The sequence below is a fragment of the Trachurus trachurus genome (genome assembly GCF_905171665.1).
Source record: "Trachurus trachurus genome assembly, chromosome: 13".
Taxonomy (NCBI): Eukaryota; Metazoa; Chordata; class Actinopteri; order Carangiformes; family Carangidae; genus Trachurus; species Trachurus trachurus.
The window spans coordinates 6,078,303-6,097,090 of NC_139892.1; the positions used below are offsets into that span (position 1 = coordinate 6,078,303).

The 18,788-nt window shown below is 45.2% G+C and overlaps 1 protein-coding gene across 1 annotated transcript in view; it reads right to left on the reverse strand.

The window, feature by feature from the left end:
• Positions 1 to 1,508: 1,508 nt before the first annotated feature.
• LOC310995830 (protein NLRC3-like) overlaps positions 1,509 to 18,788 on the reverse strand; it is a 58,652-nt gene continuing 41,372 nt past the window's right edge. The window contains exons 2-9 of the mRNA XM_083984990.1: positions 6,104 to 6,214; positions 5,860 to 5,938; positions 5,471 to 5,699; positions 3,536 to 5,327; positions 3,244 to 3,417; positions 2,979 to 3,152; positions 2,377 to 2,423; positions 1,509 to 2,224 (exon numbers count right to left, since the gene is read on the reverse strand). Of these exons, the coding sequence (XP_083841116.1) occupies positions 1,704 to 2,224; positions 2,377 to 2,423; positions 2,979 to 3,152; positions 3,244 to 3,417; positions 3,536 to 5,327; positions 5,471 to 5,699; positions 5,860 to 5,938; positions 6,104 to 6,214 (3,127 nt within the window). The 3' untranslated portion in view covers positions 1,509 to 1,703. The remainder of the gene's footprint in view (positions 2,225 to 2,376; positions 2,424 to 2,978; positions 3,153 to 3,243; positions 3,418 to 3,535; positions 5,328 to 5,470; positions 5,700 to 5,859; positions 5,939 to 6,103; positions 6,215 to 18,788) is intronic.

Below are 18,788 nucleotides of genomic sequence, written 5' to 3' on the forward strand. Positions count from 1 at the left end.
AGACGTGCACCGTGCGTAACGGCGCGTAAATGGCTTTTAACACGGCTGAAAAACTGTTACAGAACTACCCAGACGTGAGGAAATGCAGAGATGTAAGATCACGGGGCTCTGGCAGGTATCAAATCAATAAACGCATACGTTTTGGCAAAGTTGTATCAGTTAGTACATGGTTTTCAGACGTGGTGAATAAAGACGCAAAAACAGCCACCGCAATCTCTTCCTGGTTTGGTAAATCACATTGCACACGCTAAATAAATCGATTTGCATCTACTCCTCCCAGTATTCTGCACGTTCTGGCTGAAACGCCCATATTTACATATTCATCAAGGCAAACACGCTAAATGGATCGCACGTGCTATTCTGCCCGTGTGAGAGACGCAATCCTCGGTGCGTCCGGTTAGTAGATCAGGTTCCACGTGTGTTTGCGCGTGCAATCACGTTTGCACACGTTTTAATACACGTGTGCAAAAATTTGTTTAAGCATCATAATAATTATAATAATACATTTTATTTATAGGCACCTTTCAGGACTCTCAAGGTCACCTTAAAATAAGAACAATTAAAAGTACAAATAGTAAAACAATGAAGCAAACAATAATGAAACAACAACAACAATAAAACAATACGGCAACAGTCGCATCATCACAGTTTAAAACTTGGTTCATCTGTTTCTACAGAACTTCACTTTGCACTCATTTCCCTGTTCAACAACATGTCATCAGGTTCTTCAACATATGAAACAACTGCAGTGATTAAAATATATCATGTGTAGAAGAACTCTAATGGAAGGACGTATTAATACACATATACAAATAGAAGAGAAGTCTTGGACCAGTCTTTCATCAGCTGGAGAGACTGGGACAGAGACAAGAACCAGTTTTTCTTCTGGAGAATTTCAGTCTTTCCTTTGGACTTTCTAAGTTAAATCTCTCATCAGCCTTCATCACTGACAGTCTCATGACCAGTTTCACTGTCTCTGTCTGTTCTTAAAGCAGAAGTAAGTGATATATTTGTGTTAATATAAGTCTTAAATAGTTATATCTTCCGACAGCAATCACTTACATAGAGTGTTTGGACAGAAACACGGGTCTGTCAGTCACTCTGCTCTGCTCTGAGCCGAGGAGAAAACATTTATCGTATCCTACAGTTTTTATCCAATGAGGAGAGAGAACGGCATGCAGGGCTGTGTGTGCAGCCAAGGGACGCCGTGAATGTGGTGACGTAGGGACGAGGACTGTTATGGTGCGTTCAAGGAAACTCGTAACTCGTGTTTTTCCGACCTGTGAAGTCATACCAGTTCGATCTGGTACGAGTTCACGGGTCGGAAGTTACGAGTGGCCGTTATAGTGCACTTTCACCGGTAAAACAGGTCGGAAAAACACGAGTGGGTTGCCTGAAACGCTACAAAGTCGTAAGTTGTGACTTGAAGCTGTAATTTACGGTTTCAAAAGCCTACCTGGAACGCAGCATTAGCCAAAACGACCGGATCGCTTACTTCTGCTTTAAAGCTTTAAAACAAACTGGAAGGAATTATAAACTGAATCAGCCTAGAGACTGATGCCAAAGTAAATCAATATGTAAAAACGAATGCTACCATTGTTAAAGAAAGAGGAAGAAGTTTGTGAGTGAGAGACAGTGACAGACATGTAGAGACTGAAAATAACAGTGAGAAGGTTTCTGTGACAGGAGGAGACTCTGATTCACTAAAACAAAGACAGTGAAGAATCAGACTGCCAGAGTCTAAACCCAGGATACAGAGGTTGAGTGAAGGTGGTGTTGAAGGTGTAGATGTGGATCAGTGAGTCAGAGGAGACTCTGTAGAAGGACAGAGAGCCAGCAGGACAGTCCACATACACTGCTACTCTGTTAGAGACAGAGGAGGAGATGTCTTCCCCGCTGTTATTGTGACTGACACTGTAACCAGCATCAGAGCAATACAGACTCCAGGACTGATCGTTCCATCCAAACAAACGGTTTCTTCTGTTTCCTTTCCTTTTGATTCCTCTGTAACTCACTGATATATCAATCCCACCTTTCCATTCGACCTCCCAGTAACAGCGACCAGTCAGACCAGTTGAACACAGCAGCTGACGCCAGTAGTCAAATCTGTCTGGATGATCAGGATATGGCTGATCCCCCTCCACGTATGTTGCCTTCCTATTGTTGTCAGACAGTTTGATCTTTGTGTTCACTGTGTTTGTGTCGATTGTGAGTTGACAGGAATCTGATGGAGAGAACGAGACACAGCTGCAGTTATTGATCATGTGATCAGTTATTGACAGCTTGATGAAGATTCATGAGGTCAGTGATGTGACAGTGTGAAGATGGTTGAATGTGCTGCTTTGTTTCCATGAACCAAACTAAAAACACACTTACACTTCCTCAGATCTGGTGTCAACCATGGGACTCCAGCAGGCTCCACCCTGAAAGGAGGAGGGGGGTCAGAGCAGCACGTTCTCAGTCAGCATGCACACATGGACATTACACGGCTCTCACACACACACTGTTTTATCACTGTGTTCGCATGGAGGCTTGCATGTATGGCTGAACATTGAGCACAGAGAAGAAGGAGCTGGAGTCTTCATCTAGTGATGATACAGAGCAGGAGGAGACGAGGAGGAAACACTTTATCATGTGTTTTCTCCATGGGATGTCACTTCAATGTGAGACACACACTCTTTCACTCTCTGACTCTCAAGCTGCACGGAATTTCAACTCTTGACTTGCTCGAAGTAAAAAATTTTTTTCCACAGATAGCGTCAGATGGCTACTCATACATGCTTGAAGTAAATAAACTTCTCGGTGCATGTTTGAGTAGCCGTCTGACGCTGTCTATGGAAAAAATTGCGGCTTTGAGGGATGTAAACAGCCTAAGCAGTGGAACTTGATTCCGCTTGCTCCCATTCATCGCTGCCGTGGCGATGTTCCAGCTCCTTCTCTATCAGACAGTGTGTGTGGCTGCAGCAGCCTCTCCATACCTGAGAGAGTCCAGTCTCCAGTCTGGATCCTCCAGTCCAGCAGACAGCAGCTCCGCTCCTGAGGCTCCTGGATGATTGTAGCTCAGGTCCAGCTCTCTCAGATGGGAGGGGTTGGATCTCAGAGCTGAAGCCAGAGAAGCACAGCCTTTCTCTGTGACCAGACATCCTGACAGACTGAACACACACAACAACACACATGAACCCTCTGTCAACACCTGCTGCTGTGTTCAAGTGTCATCAGATAAACAGCTGGAGGGATCCTCACCTGAGAGTCTCCAGCTTACAGTGTGGACTCTCCAGTCCACCAGACAGCAGCTTCACTCCTGAGTCCTGCAGGTTGTTGTTACTCAGGTCCAGGTGTCCCAGACTAGAGGACTGGGAGATGAGGACTGAGGACAGAGCTTCACAGCTTCTCTCCGAGAGGTTACAGCCGCTCAGTCTGAAGGGATGATCATGAGGAAATAAAGAAGAAATGAATTTATTTTCTGTCCTGTTGAAAAGACAGAAGTGTTTTTATATAATGGAATTATAATAAATCCAACTATCTCTACACTTACAGAGCTTTGTTAGAGGCTTTGACCACTGGCAGCAGCCTTAGAAGAGCCTCCTCTGAAGCAGAGTATTTCTTCAGATCAAACTCGTCCAGATCTTCTTCTGATGACAGTAAGATGAAGACCAGAGCCGACCATTGAGCAGGAGACAGTTTATCTTTGGAGAGACGTCCTGATCTCATGGTCTGTTGGATCTCCTCCACTAGAGAACGATCATTCAGTTCATTCAGACAGTGGAACAGGTTGATGCTTCTCTCTGCAGACAGAGTCTCTTCAATCTTCTTCTTGATGTACTGGACTGTTTCTTGATTGGGCCGTGAGTCACTTCCTGTCATCAGACCTCGTAGGAGATTCTGATTGGTCTCTAGTGAAAGACCCAGGAGGAAGCGGAGGAACAAGTCCAGGTGTCCATTTGGACTCTGTAAGGCCTCGTCCACAGCGCTCTGGTAGAAGTTTGTCTCTGCAGATTTGACTCCTGTTGTTTCAGTCTTCTTGGAGATTGTTTGTTGTTGTGACATCAGGTTGAGTCCAGAGTTGATGAAAGTCAGATGGACATGAAGAGCAGCCAGAAACTCCTGAACACTCAGATGGATGAAGCAGAACACCTTGTCCTGGTACAGGCCTCTCTCCTCTTTAAAGATCTGTGTGAACACTCCTGAGTACACTGAGGCTGCTCTGATATCGATGCCACACTGTGTCAGGTCTGATTCATAGAAGATCAGGTTTCCTTTCTGCAGCTGCTCAAAAGCCAGTTTTCCCAGAGACTCAATCATCTTCCTGCTCTCTGGACTCCAGTGTTGATCTGTCTCAGCTCCTCCATCATACTTGACCTTCTTCAGTTTTAGATGAACCACCAGGAAGTGGATGTACATCTCAGTCAGGGTCTTGGGCAGCTCTCCTCCCTCCCTGGTCTTCAACAGCTCCTCCAGAACTGAAGCAGTGATCCAGCAGAAGACTGGGATGTGGCACATGATGTGGAGGCTTCGTGATGTCTTGATGTGGGAGATGATCTTTCTGGCCTGCTGCTTATCTCTGAACCTCTTCCTGAAGTACTCCTCCTTCTGTGGGTCAGTGAACCCTCTGACCTCTGTCACCATGTCAACACACTGAGGAGGGATCTGATTGGCTGCTGCAGGTCGTGTGGTTATCCAGAGGCGAGCAGAGGGAAGCAGTTTCCCCCTGATGAGGTTGGTCAGCAGCACATTGACTGAGGTGGACTCTGTCACATCAGTCAGGACCTCAGTGTTGTGGAAGTCCAGAGGAAGTCGACACTCGTCCAGACCATCAAAGATGAAGACGACCTGGAACTGATCAAACCTGCAGATTCCTGCTTCTTTTGTTTCAGAGAAGAAGTGATGGACAAGTTCCACGAAGCTCAACTTCTTCTCTTTGAGCACATTCAGCTCTCTGAAGGTGAAGGGAAATGTGAAGTGTATGTCCTGGTTGTCTTTGTCTTCAGCCCAGTCCAAAGTGAACTTCTGTGTTAAGACTGTTTTCCCAATGCCAGCCACCCCCTTTGTCATCACTGTTCTGATTGGCCGGTCTCTTCCAGGTGGAGCTTTAAAGATGTCTTCTTGTCTGATGGTTGTTTCTGGTCTGTCTGGTTTCCTGGACGCTGTTTCAATCTGTCTGACCTCATGTTCATCATTGACCTCTCCAGCCCCTCCCTCTGTGATGTAGAGCTCTGTGTAGATCTGGTTCAGAAGAGTTGGGTTTCCTGCTTTAGAGATCCCCTCAAACACACACTGGAACTTCTTCTTCAGGGCAGATTTGAGTCCACAAACTGGGGCAACATATTCTGAATGAAAACATAAGATATAAGATCAATAAGAAAATATAGCATTGCAATTCCTCTAAATAACGACTATATGAACATGTTTCCCTCCATGTGTCGATGTCTCATTTGTCCGTCATGTTGAATCTTTAGATAAATCCTCTTACTGCTCTGCAGACACTCAGCCAGCTCCTCCTGCTTCATCCTCCTCAGGAAGTTCACTGCGATCTTCACTAATGCCTCTCTGCTGCTCCTCCTCTGCTCTTCATCCTCACCGTCCAACACTTCCTCATCCTCCCTCTGACTCCTTGAGCATTCTGGGTGATCTGGACTCAGATCCTTGTGGATCTTCTTCAGCTCGTTCTTGACAAAAGTGACCATGTTCTCCTCCAGCAGCTGGAACAGAAACTCTATGAGTGACAGCATCAAACTAAAACCATGGAGCCAAACATCAGATCCATGTTGGACAGACTGACAATCCACTGGTGTCAAAGTGCAGCATGGAGATGATGGTGAACACAACAGATGTAACAGCAGCTGTTGGACATGTCCTCACCATAAATATGGAGTCCAGGTGTGTTTGATGCTGCTGGGCAGACTGACCACTGGGAACCTCTGAGCTCTCCTGGTCCACTCTGTGGAGGAATCAGTGTCAAGTGAACATCAGGACAGAGAGATAATACAAGATGGACTTTATATGTCCCCTGAGGACGTTCACAACAGACAGAGACACTTTGGTTTCAGACTTGGTCCAACAACACGTCGTACAAACAGGTTCTTGACTGTCAGTTACAACTTACATCTGATCAGCTGATCCACGTCCTCCTTTAAAGTTAATGTCGAAGTCCTTTGAGTCCCTCTTCAAAGACAGATAGCTGGGTTCAAGAGAGTCTGTTCTCTGCTGCTGGATCCTGAAACAACAACACAAGTGATGTTAAACAGTTTTAGTTATTCAAAAGAAAAGAAAAAAAAACAGAAAAAACATGAGCCTTGACACCTTAATAAAAAACTATGTTTGACTTGTTTTTCCTTATTCCTGCAGATAAAAGCTGTAAACCATGATAAAGAAGGATTTTTCACCTAAAATATCATTTACCTTTTGTTGTACAGATGAGTTGAAATTTATATCTTTACCTTAGTTTTTGCTCATTCTCTCTCTCAGTGTTTTTGGATGTCTGTTTGTCTGCTCCTGCAAAAAGCAGCTGCTGAGATTCTGCTTCTGCTCCTGTAACGGATCTGATCCTTTGTCTCGGCTCAGATTTTAACTCAGTGGTTACTTCCATGCTGACCCAGAGCCACCTGATCCAGGCCTCACGTGTCCTAACTGTTGCAGGACATGTGGTTCAAAGATTGGGCTTCATAGTCATCTGCAGTGGCACTGTCACCAGCAAAACAACCACTGATAACTCAACATAGCAGAAGGGAGCTATGTCATCTTCGACAACGATGGACCGCCTAAGCCAGTGGTTCCCAACCTTTTTCTTAAGGGATCCATATTGGCGCCCCCCTTGGGGGGTCAGGCCCCCCAGGTTGGGAACCACTGGCCTAAGCAAGTAGATGGTGCTGACATATTTCCTGTTGCTACTGGGCTGCACTGTGAGCATCACTGAATGTTAACACGGATGTTCAGACAGGGACTCTTTACTGCAGCTGGACAATGTGTGTCTGAGTTATGACTCAAATTTTATGGAGAAGTCTTTCTGTTTTAAATTCTGACCTTTGACCTCCGGTCTGGCTTTGATGTTCCCCATGCTGATCCATGCTGCTGAGGTCACATCCACATCAGCTCACACACACTTTGTAGCTTCACCTGCAGAGGAAACACACATCATTCGTCTGCACACCAGCTCACATGTCCATCATGTCTCCAGCTGCTCCTCCACTGATTGGCTCTTCTTCTCTGCTTCATATCAGTGTCAGTTGAATGCAGTCACACAGCAGTGAGGAAGAGGAAGCTGCCATCAGCTGCTGTACTTCTACTATCAGTCCACTAGATGGCGTCATGGAGCTGCAGTGAAGTGAAGAGCAGCCCAGCAACATGATCCATGGACCACTTTTTCCATCCACTGGCACACCACTGAGTTGATGTGACACAGTCTCTGTATGGACAGCGTCCCTGTAGAAAACCACTGGATCAAACAATTATTACACACATAATAACTGGGCCTCAACTTATTTCACCTCACAGCTCCACTATCACAACATTCAGTCATTTCACTCACACTGGAAATTCAAAGAGAGAAAAACACTCTCCAGCTGCCACTGACACTTGGGCCCTAGTTTCGTGGTGCAGCGCAAGGTGGCGCAGGGTGGCACAGCCGGCGCAGTGCAAGTTTCGACCAGCCTGGTGCACGGTCGGTTTGGCAGATTGGTAGACTGCGGTGTGCCGAGATGGGTGTGGTGGTGCAGCAGTGGCGCTGCAGCAGGGGGAGGTGTCACAGATTCAGCTTGGCGTAGTGGAAGTTTCGTGCCAAAAAGTAGCGCCGAGGGTGCGCCGAAAGCTCGCCAGCTCCAACCTGGTCTACTCTTGGCGCAAGGCGAAGCGCAACCGGCGCAGTGGTAAATTGGCTGACTGACGTGCTGTGCGCACACGTCACCAAGACCTCACAGGCAGGTTTCCACAGTTCCAGGAACATTTTAATGCAATAAATATTCACAACAAACACTATTTAATGCAACTAATGGAATCAACACGTGGATTTATATCTATATAGATTGTCCCGTCACATCTGACGTCAGTTCAAAGGCTGTTGGCACGCGTAATGGGAACTCGACCTGAATTAACACAGCGGGGACGAACTGGGACTAAAAAGGATGATTGCATGTGGCTGCCGTGTTGAGACTACAACAATTCAAAACAAAAAACAAACAAACTATCATCTCTCTCAGCCAACCACAACAGCCTCTGCATCAGATAGTGAGTATATAGCCTATACTCAGCATCTCTCATCACAGAAAAAAAAAAAAAAAAAGAGACGGACAGACATAGAGAGAGAGAGAGAGAGAGAGACGCTCGGCAATGCATCCTTTACGCTGAGATGCTCCTGATTTCATCCCTGTTACTCATCACCCGCGGCGCAGTTAAAGGTGAGGAGAGGAGCTCATTTGATTTGTGAAGATCTGAATTGGCTGTGTTAATCCCACTTCACACCTTTCTCTCCTCCTCCTTTCTCACTCCCGCCTTCTCTCCTCCCTCTTCGCCGTTTGCGCCGGTAGGAGGGATGAGGGGCGTGCCTGCGCCGGCCTGCACCGGACTGCGCCGTGCACCAAACTTGCAAAATGCACCTGCGCTGCGCCTAGACTGCACCTCGTCTACAAAACTAGGGCCCATTGTCTCTGTCCATCCATTCATTGTCTGCTCCATCAAATGTCAGAAAATACAGACATGATGAGTTCAAGTTCCTCTCAGTCTGAGGCCACGTCTTCAAATGTCTCGTTTAGCCACAGCAACAATCAAAGAGACAAAAATATTCAGTTTACAGTCAAATGAAACAGAGAAAACAAGGAAATCTTCCGTTTTTGAGGCTGAAAACTGAAAATTACTGCTTGGAAAATGTTGATTGAGGACGAAAATGCTGTGGTTTCATCTTTAATAGTGTGTTTATGAGCTCATCAGGTGTTTTTAATCTACAAAGTGCTCTATAAATAAAATTATTATTATTATTATTATTATTATTATTACAACCTTCAGCAGGAAAGTGACCTGTAGCTTCACCTGACAGTTACATGAGCTGCAGTACAAGCAGGAAGTAGCACAACAGGACCACAGAACTGCACTGCACTAAATGTACTCATTTACTGTGAAAAATCTCATTCTGAACATTGATCGAACACTGTCAAATAAATAATCAATAAAGTGTCAGGATTCAGCCTCAGAACAGCACAAGATGTTCCAATATTGATCAGTGATAGACAATAACAGTCAGTATCAATCAGTAACAATCCGTAATGATCACCAATAGGCAGTAACAGTCAGTATTGATCAGTGATAGGCAATAAGCTTCTGCTCTTATTCCAGCACTTACTACTACTTACAAAATCCACACAACATGACGGACACAGTTCTGTCGGTCCAGACTTTACAGTTACAGCTCTGACTCAGCTACAGTAACATTATAATAACACAACAACAACACAACGACAAGTCGAAGGGCAGAGAACTCAGGTAATGACAGGTGTTAACGAGGAAAACATTCAAACTGTTCACCTTACCTTCACAGGAGAAAATAAACTGCATCACAACAACTGTTGGTTCAAAGTGAAACTACAAACAGGAAACGGGGGAGGAGGATGGTGGTTTTCCTCTGTTCAAACTCTGTGCCCTCTCTGTTACATTCCACCTTCTGTCACTACCATACACCAGCATCATTTAATTCATCCTACTGTACTGTTCATCCTGTTTTTACAACATGTTGTCCATCACCAACAGGAACAAACTGACAAAAATCACACACACCGCATCTAAAACCACTGACCGTCCCACACCCAACCTCACCAAGCTCAACCTCAGAGCAGTCACACGCCTGGGACAGACAATAACCAACAACCCAACCACCCTCTCCACCCACACTTCACACTGCTGCTGTCTGGTCGCAGGTACAGGACTTGATGGCGACAATTCTTGCCTCATATGGTCGGAATGACAGTATTTTAAAAAAAAAAGTAACATTCTTCCATTCCGACAATTCCTTTAAAAGCCTATTTTTTCCCCAAAAACATTTTGCACTATTGATATGCTGGCACAAGATGGCAGTTTGCCCTTGGCCAGTGCATCTTCACATTAAAACACACAAATTGGTCATGAAAAGGGTTAAGCAGACGTTATTAAAGCCTCAGATTTTACGTGATTTTAAAGCAGAGGAACTCCACAACCACGCAAACCAACTCTAATAATCTATTATCAAAATCTCCTGAAACGTCAAATATCAAAATACAAGTAGTAATGTAACTCGGGCGAGTCTGAAACATGTTAGATTCATGTCTGAATCTCAAGGAACACTGAACACTGTAAACAGAAACACAGTGTCAGTGACCTGTCACGGGATGGAGCTGTTTTGGTCCATGTTTGCAACCTTTTTTTCCTGGATTAAAATTTCTAAAGCTGCAACAAGTGGCATCAGAGTGTGTGATTGAAAACCAACATGGTCTGCTTCCTGTTCAAGGCATCTCCTCCTTCGGATGCATAGACTTTGTGTTTATTAATTAAGCTTTCACTGACTGCATCACATCTGTACACATGTCTTAAAACATGAAAAATGCATGAACAGGAGCCGGACCCTCTACGCGCCTTGTCGGTATGGTGGGACGAGGTTGTTCGAATGGTGGGAAGTTTGCGTGTCGGAATAGCGGTATTTTGGAATGGTTGGTATGTCGAAATGGCAATATGTCGGAATGACAGCATGTAACCCTCCTGAGTGTGCCACATGTATTTATTTATTTATTTAGTTTAGAAGGACAGTGTGCAGTGGTATTAATTATTAGAAAAAAATTAAAAGATGGCTGCACTAGATTTAGCGGAACCGCTAATTTCCATCTGTAGTCATTGGGGGTACAATAAAATGGGGTAACATGGGGTACAATAAAATACAACAAGGACTGTGACAAACATAGCAATTAGAAAATAAACAAGCAACAACATGACAATTACAAAGCCTATCTAAAGTGCAAGTGTTTGGTTGTCTGGTGCAGCCTTTCTCAAAGTGGGTGCCGCGGCACCCTGGGGTGCCGTCTGACTGCGTCAAGGGTGCCGTGAAAAAAATACCTTTTCTGACATTTCATAGAATACATTCTCTTTACATACAAAGGGGCCGTGTCCACCGGACGCCCTTTTAGCGCTCTGGGCGTCTACTTTCCATTCAGATCCTATGGAGCTCGGAAAAAAGCTCTCAGCGCTTTCTTTTTTTGTCGCGGCGCTCAGAGCGCTCAGAGTTTAATATGCAACTTTTGGAACAGCGCCGCACTTATCAAGCGGCTCGGACGTGAGGCGGCTCGTTTCGGCAGCGTTCAGAGAGAGAGAAAGAGAGAGAGAGAGACCGCTCCGTGGACACGGCCGTTGGTCACGGGTACTCAGAGCAGTAGGGGCCGTGTCCACCGGACACCGGACGCTTTGAAAAAAAATGCGTAGTACCAGGCACACGTCTCTCATTGCTGGTGAGTCACACCCCCTCCTCTCTCCAGTGGATCTGTGTCCGCTCTGTTCCGACTCCAGTGTGTTTGATGTATAAAAACACTCTGCGGTGCACACGGTGGAAATCCTCTGTTCGCAACGGAGTCAGAACGGAGCGGAGACGCCGGTGGATATTCATTTGAACGCGTGCCTGCGCTGCGCGCATGTAGACCTTTCTCTTTTCCTCTCACATTGCGGATTATTGTGTGCGTGTGCGTGTGTGTGCATATGTAGGCTACAGAGGTACCTATGCATAAATACTGTAAAACTGTCCCGTCTAAATAAACAGGACATTTACATTTAGGCTATGCAGTGTCATTTTGAATTACATTTTACATAGGGGTGCCGTGAGATTTTATGCACTTTTGAAAGGTGCCCTGACTGAAAAAAGTTTGAGAAACACTGGTCTGGTGTGTGTACATTTCACATGTTGCTCAGTGTTGGTGATGTTTCTGTTTTTGATTATGTATTCATGTTGATCAGTGTTTTGCTTTTTGTGACAGAGTGTGAAAACAATGTCCCATGGGGAAATTATAGACAATGACAGTCAATATCAATCAGTAACAATCAGTAACAATCAGTAATGATCACATGGGCAGTAACAGTCAGTACTGATCAGTGATAGGCAGTAACAGCTTCTGCTCTTCTTCCAGCGCTTCCACCGACAACATGACGGACACAGTTCTGTCAGTCCAGACTTTACAATTACAGCTCTGTCTCAGCTACAGTAACATTATAATAACACAACAACAACACAACGACAAGTTGAAGGGCAGAGAACTCAGGTAACGACAGGTGTTAACGAGGAAAACATTCAAACTGTTCACCTTACCTTCACAGGAGAAAATAAACTGCATCACAACAACTGTTGGTTCAAAGTGAAACTACAAACAGGAAACGGGGGAGGAGGATGGTGGTTTTCCTCTGTTCAAACTCTGTGCCCTCTCTGTTACATTCCACCTTCTGTCACTACCATACACCAGCATCATTTAATTCATCCTACTGTACTGTTCATCCTGTTTTTACAACATGTTGTCCATCACCAACAGGAACAAACTGACAAAAATCACACACACCGCATCTAAAACCACTGATCATCGCACACCCAACCTCACCGAACTCAACCTCAGAGCATTCACACGCCTGGGACAGACAATACCAAACGACCCCACTCATCCTCTCCACCCACACTTCACACTGCTGCCGTCTGGTCGCAGGTACAGGACTTGATGGCGACAATTCTTGCCTCATATGGTCGGAATGACAGTATTTCTTTTAAAAAATGTAACATCCAGCCATTCCGACAATTCCTTTAAAAGACTATTTTTTCCCCAAAAACATTTTTGCACTATTGATATGCTGGCACAAGATAGCAGTTTCCCCTTGTCCAGTGCATCTTCACATTAAAACACACAAATTGGTCATGAAAAGGGTTAAGCAGACGATATTAAAGCCTCAGATTTTACGTGATTTTAAAGCAGAGGAACTCCACAACCACGCAAACCAACTCTAATTATCTATTATCAAAATCTCCTGAAATGTCAAATATCAAAATACAAGTAGTAATGTAACTCGGGCGAGTCTGAAACATGTTAGATTCATATTTGAATCTCAGGGATCACTGACTGTAAACAGAAACACCAGTGACCTGTCACAGGATGGAGCTGTTTTGGTCCATGTTTGCAACCTTTTTTTTCCTGGATTAAAATTTCTAAAGCTGCAACAAGTGGCATCAGAGTGTGTGATTGAAAACCAACGCGGTCTGCTTCCCGTTCAAGGCATCTCCTCCTTCGGATGCAGAGACTTTGTGTTTATTAATTAAGCTTTCACTGACTGCATCACATCTGTACACATGTCTTAAAACATGAAAAATGCATGAACAGGAGCCGGACCCTCTACGCGCCTTGTCGGTATGGTGGGACAAGGTTGTTGGAATGGTGGGAAGTTTGCGTGTCGGAATAGCGGTATTTCGGAATGGTTGGTATGTCGAAATGGCAATATGTCGGAATGACAGCATGTAACCCTCCTGAGTGTGTCACAAGTGTTTGGTTGTCTGGTGTGTGTACATTCACATGTTGCTTACTGTGCGTTCAGACCGAAAGCGTCGAGAGCGTCGCGGTGGCCGGAAGTCATTCATTTTCAATGAGAACCAGCGTCGAGGAGCGTTGAAGAGCGTCAAAGGCGTTGGCGTCGCGTTTTGGCGGCGAGAGCGTCAGGAGAAAGTTGAAATCTCCTGAACTTTATGCTAATGAGCGATGATGCGGAGCAGCGGCAACCAATCAGAGTGTAGATGTCCCCCACTCAACCAACCACAACCGACGTCAACTTCTTTGACGCGCGTCAAAAACGCCAGGGTGTTCAGACCACCAGCGTCGCGGAAAAGCGTCAAGAGCGTCTTTTGACACTTTTGACGCTTTTGGTCTGAACGACCCATTAGTGTTGGTGATGTTTCTGTTTTTGATTATGTATTCATGTTGATCAGTGTTTTGCTTTTTGTGACAGAGTGTGAAAATAAATGTCCCCTCTAGAATGCCTTTATTGTCCCATGGGGAAATTCTAGACAATAACAGTCAGTATCAATCAGTAACAATCAATAACAATCAGTAACAATCAGTAATGATCACCAATAGGCTGTAACAGTCAGTATTGATCAGTGATAGGCAGTAACAGCTTCTGCTCTTATTCCAGCGCTTCCACCGACAACATCCACACAACATGACAAACACGGTTCTGTTGGTCCAGACTTTACAGTTACAGCTCTGACTCAGCTACAGTAACATTATAATAACACAACAACAACACAACGACAAGTTGAAGGGCAGAGAACTCAGGTAACGACAGGTGTTAATGAGGAAAACATTAAAACTTTTCACCTTACCTTCCCAGGAGAAAATAAACTGCGACACAACAACTGTTGGTTAAAAGTGAAACTACAAACAGGAAACGGGGGAGGGTGGTTTACCTCTGTTCAAACTCTGTATTTACTACTCGCTGTCCATCACCAACAGGAACAAACTGACAAAAATCACACACACCGCATCTAAAATCACTGATCATCCCACACCCAACCTCACCAAGCTCAACCTCAGAGCATTCACACGCCTGGGACAGACAATACCAAACGACCCCACTAATCCTCTCCATCCACACTTCACACTGCTGCCGTCTGGTCGCAGGTACAGGACTCTGAGATGGCAACGGGCACGCTTCAACAGAAGCTTTGTCCCGTCTACCATCTCCGTACTCAATAACCTCCCCCAATAGCCCTGTATGGACCCACCCCCCCTGAGTGTGTCACAAGTGTTTGGTTGTCTGGTGTGTGTATATTCACATGTTGCTCAGTGTTGGTGATGTTTCTGTTTTTGATTATATGTTCATGTTGATCAGTGTTTTGCTGTTTGTGAAAACAAATTTCCCCATGGGACAATAAAGGCATTCTATCTTCTATCTGTTTCTTTCTTTCAAAGACTGTATTCGCAGGAACAGCCCAGTTGGATTGAGATCCTCCATCAGTTTCATGTTGATGCTCCACCAGCAGGTCTCTCTGAAGAACTAGGACATTACAGGAGCAGAACATGTCTCACAGTCTCTGCTTGGCCACACTGTACTTCCTATCCGGATGTTTCCCTCTTAGTACCAGTCCACTCTTCAGCCCACACTCAGCCTCAACAGCCGTACCAACTTTCCCCACTGAAGACTGGATAGTATAATAAAACATCCCCTTTTCTTCACTGTCCCATCATTTTGAGATTTTAGAGATTTTATTATTGAATATTGTTCCTTTGTACCATGTGTTATGGTTATGTCAGTGTTTTCCTTCAGAGTTGCAGGTTTCCCTCCATGCTGGAGGAATAACATTGATTTCTATTAATGGCTGTAGGTGTTCAGGTGTGTTCAGGGACTGTCTACAAATTGCACTCCTGTAAACTCACACTATAAAAATATTCAGAGTCACTTTTATTGTCATGTCACAAAAATCAGTCCAGCCACTATGGGCCGGATTTACTAAAGGTTTGCGTGTATTAAAACGTGTGCAAACGTGATTGCACGCGCAAACACACGTGGAACCTGATCTACTAACCAGACGCACCGAGGATTGCGTCTCTCAAATGGGCAAAATAGCACGTGCAATCCATTTAGCGTGTTTGGCTTGATGAATATGTAAATATGGGCGTTTCAGCCAGAACGTGCAAAATACTGGGAGGAGTAGATGCAAATCGATTTATTTAGCGAGGGCAATGTGATTTACCAAACCAGGAAGAGATTGCGGTGGCTATTTTTGCATCTTTATTTACCACGTCTGAAAACCATGTGTGACAGTGGTGGTCCTGTCACTATGCCTCCAATTGATCATGTGCCCTGGCTACTTGGCCAAGGGGATGTCCCTTTGGGTGACTGGCAAGCACGCATGACTCTTACCCGGGAGGTGTGGGTTCAATCCCCGCCCGGGCCCTCTTCACCTTGCCACATTCTGGCGTTGTTGGCAGGATGTTGTTCACTTAATTTGTTTCTTTCTTTTTTTTACTGACAGACTGCCACTGCTGTTTTGTTTACATTGATTTGTTTGTATTTATTTGTTTGATGAGTACATTTTGTTAGCCTCTATTCCTTTTTTTCTATTTTCCCCCAAGAAATAATAATGATAAATGATTGTTGCAGCAGTACATGTAAGGTTTTAATCTGTTTTCTATCTTTGTGAGCGCTGCAGGACTGGCGACGGCGTGGTCGCCCAGACAGTGGAGGGACTGGTGGTTCAGAGTTCTCACCCGAGCTTCACACTCCCCCTGTGTGTTTGGTAATTTTGCATGCCCCCCAGTTTATATATATTTTTGTAGGTTTGGGTATACTTTTGCTGTGTGTGCCTGTGCATGTGTTGAGCACGAAGTAGGGTGAGTGCTCTGGCCCTGTAGAATTTGTCCCTCCCTCGATGGTGGCTTCGCCTAGCCATCTTGTAAAACTCCTTCTACTGACTTATGTTATTTAGAGACCATTATATTAAAGTGCTTTTTAAATATTCCTGCTGCTCTTATCAGAAACTGCTGAATTTTTATATAATAAAAGCTGTAATCTTGGGGGAATCATTTATCTCTGTCCGTCCTTATCGTTGTCACTTGCATCATTACTTTTAAACTTACCTGACTCAGGTTACATTCTGGCGTTGTTGGCAGGATGCAGTGACAATTTAGGCGGATTTAGAAGACAGTTTTTTTTTTCTTTTTGTTATTTTTCCTAGGTTAATTAGTAGTTTTTTTTAAACAAAACAGCAGTGTGCACTTCGGGGGATTTGTGGAACGCCTGCGCCATCTTGCCTGGGCCCCCCTTTGGACAAAATTGACGTGTCTCCATTGACTGTGACTTTTCTCTGCTGCAGCCATGGCCAATGAGCTTCAAGAGTTGAAAGACTTGGTGCAGAGACTGCAGACTGAAAGGGAGCAGCTACTTCAGGAACGAGCAGTTACCAATGCAGCCCAGTCAAGTTCAGACTCTGGTAGTCCAAGCGGCTCGCAACGCTCCATTCCGAGTGCCCCTCCCCCTGTTGATAGACTGCTGTATATTCCCAGAGAAAGGAAATGTCCGGTCTTTAGAGGAACGTCTGGGATCCCAGTGGATGATTGGGTTGAAGAGATGAGGGCAACTTTGAGAATTAGACACCTGGGTTCTGTTGATCAAGCCTATTTTATATATGACCATCTTGAGGGCGAAGCTAAGGACGAGATTAGGTACCGGCCCAGAGCAGAGAGGGAGGACCCAGAGAAAATCTTGACTGTCCTTCAAGATTTGTATGGGTGTCCTAAATCTTATGTTTCCCTGCAACAGAGTTTCTTTGCTAGAAAACAGCAAGAGGGGGAGTCACTTCAAGAGTTTTCACATGCTCTGTATTGTCTTATGGAAAAGGTTGAACGTAGTGCCCCAAGAGTGATGCGTGATGCCCCCACTCTCCTCAGGGATCAGTTTGTTGAACATGTCTATGACCCTAATTTACGTAGAGAGTTGAAACGAATTGTGCGGCAACACCCTGATTATGAACTCTTAGACATAAGAGCAGAGGCCATTCGCTGGGAGCGAGAGGGACGGCCTGAGGAGCCTAGGCCTAGGAGTTACTCAGTCCCATCATTTAGTGCCATGCAGTGTTCCGGGGTCAGGGCAGCTGATAGTTCTAGTAGCATAGAAATGATAGAACTGAAGCACATGTTGCAGAAGCAACAAGAGCAGCTCAATCAATTGACACAGGGTTTGTTAACACTGCAGGCAACTTCTAAGCCTCCCACTAGACCCCCCACTAGGCCAGTGCGCCCAGATTTTGTTATATGTAAACGCTGCCTGAAACCAGGTCACTATGCTAGGGAATGTGATAATGAACGTGTTGATTCCCAGGTTCAACAGCCCAGGGCCCCACACCACACAGCAGCCGCCTCTGCAGCTCAGGAGGCGGGAAACTTCTTCCCCCTGATGTGAGGAGCCAAACATCAGGAGGCGAGGATATCGGCTCAGATACACAGACCCCAACTGTTTTGACTACTGCCCCTAGCCTGGTAGCACCTTGTCCCCAAGTAACTGTTACTTTAGGAGATGTACCTGTTAGTCTTCTTTTAGATACAGGATCGATGGTGGCTACCATTGCTGAAAGTTTTTTCCTCCAGCATTTCCAAAGTGCCCCCAAGTCCTGTCGCTGGTTGCAGCTACGAGCTGCTAATGGGCTAGAGATTCCCTATGTGGGTTATGTTGAGCTGGACATCACTGTTTTTGGCAAGGTCATACCACAGCGAGGTGTGTTGATTATTAAAGACCCCCCAGGCCAAACCTCCCCCTCAAGTGCTCCTGGTGTCTTGGGTATGAATGTAATTAGAGAATGTTACCACCAGTTATTCACTCAACATGGCACTGACCTCTTTGATCTCCCCATAGTGCAGCAAGCCCCACTCCTGTGGCAGCAGGCGCTACAGCATTGTCACCATGCTCAAACTGATACAGCACGAGGCAGGACAGGATTGGCCCGGGTGAGAGGTAGGCGACCCATCACTATACCTGGGGGTACTGTTAAGTGGGTTACCGCTACATGTGCTTCTCATTTTAGTAAGTTTTCCAGTGCTGCACTACTAGAACCCTTTGACGATGGTAGGTCCCTTCCAGAGTGTGTCTTAATCTCACCAGCAATGGTCACTGTAACTAAAGGTACAGTTTATGTGCCAGTGGTTAATGTAGGTGAGACTGACGTACTATTATATCCTCACCGCCCCATAGGTTTTCTGAGTCAGGCGCAGATTGTCAGTTTGCCAGAGGGAATCTCTACTGTAGAGCACAAGTTTGGTGAAGTCATA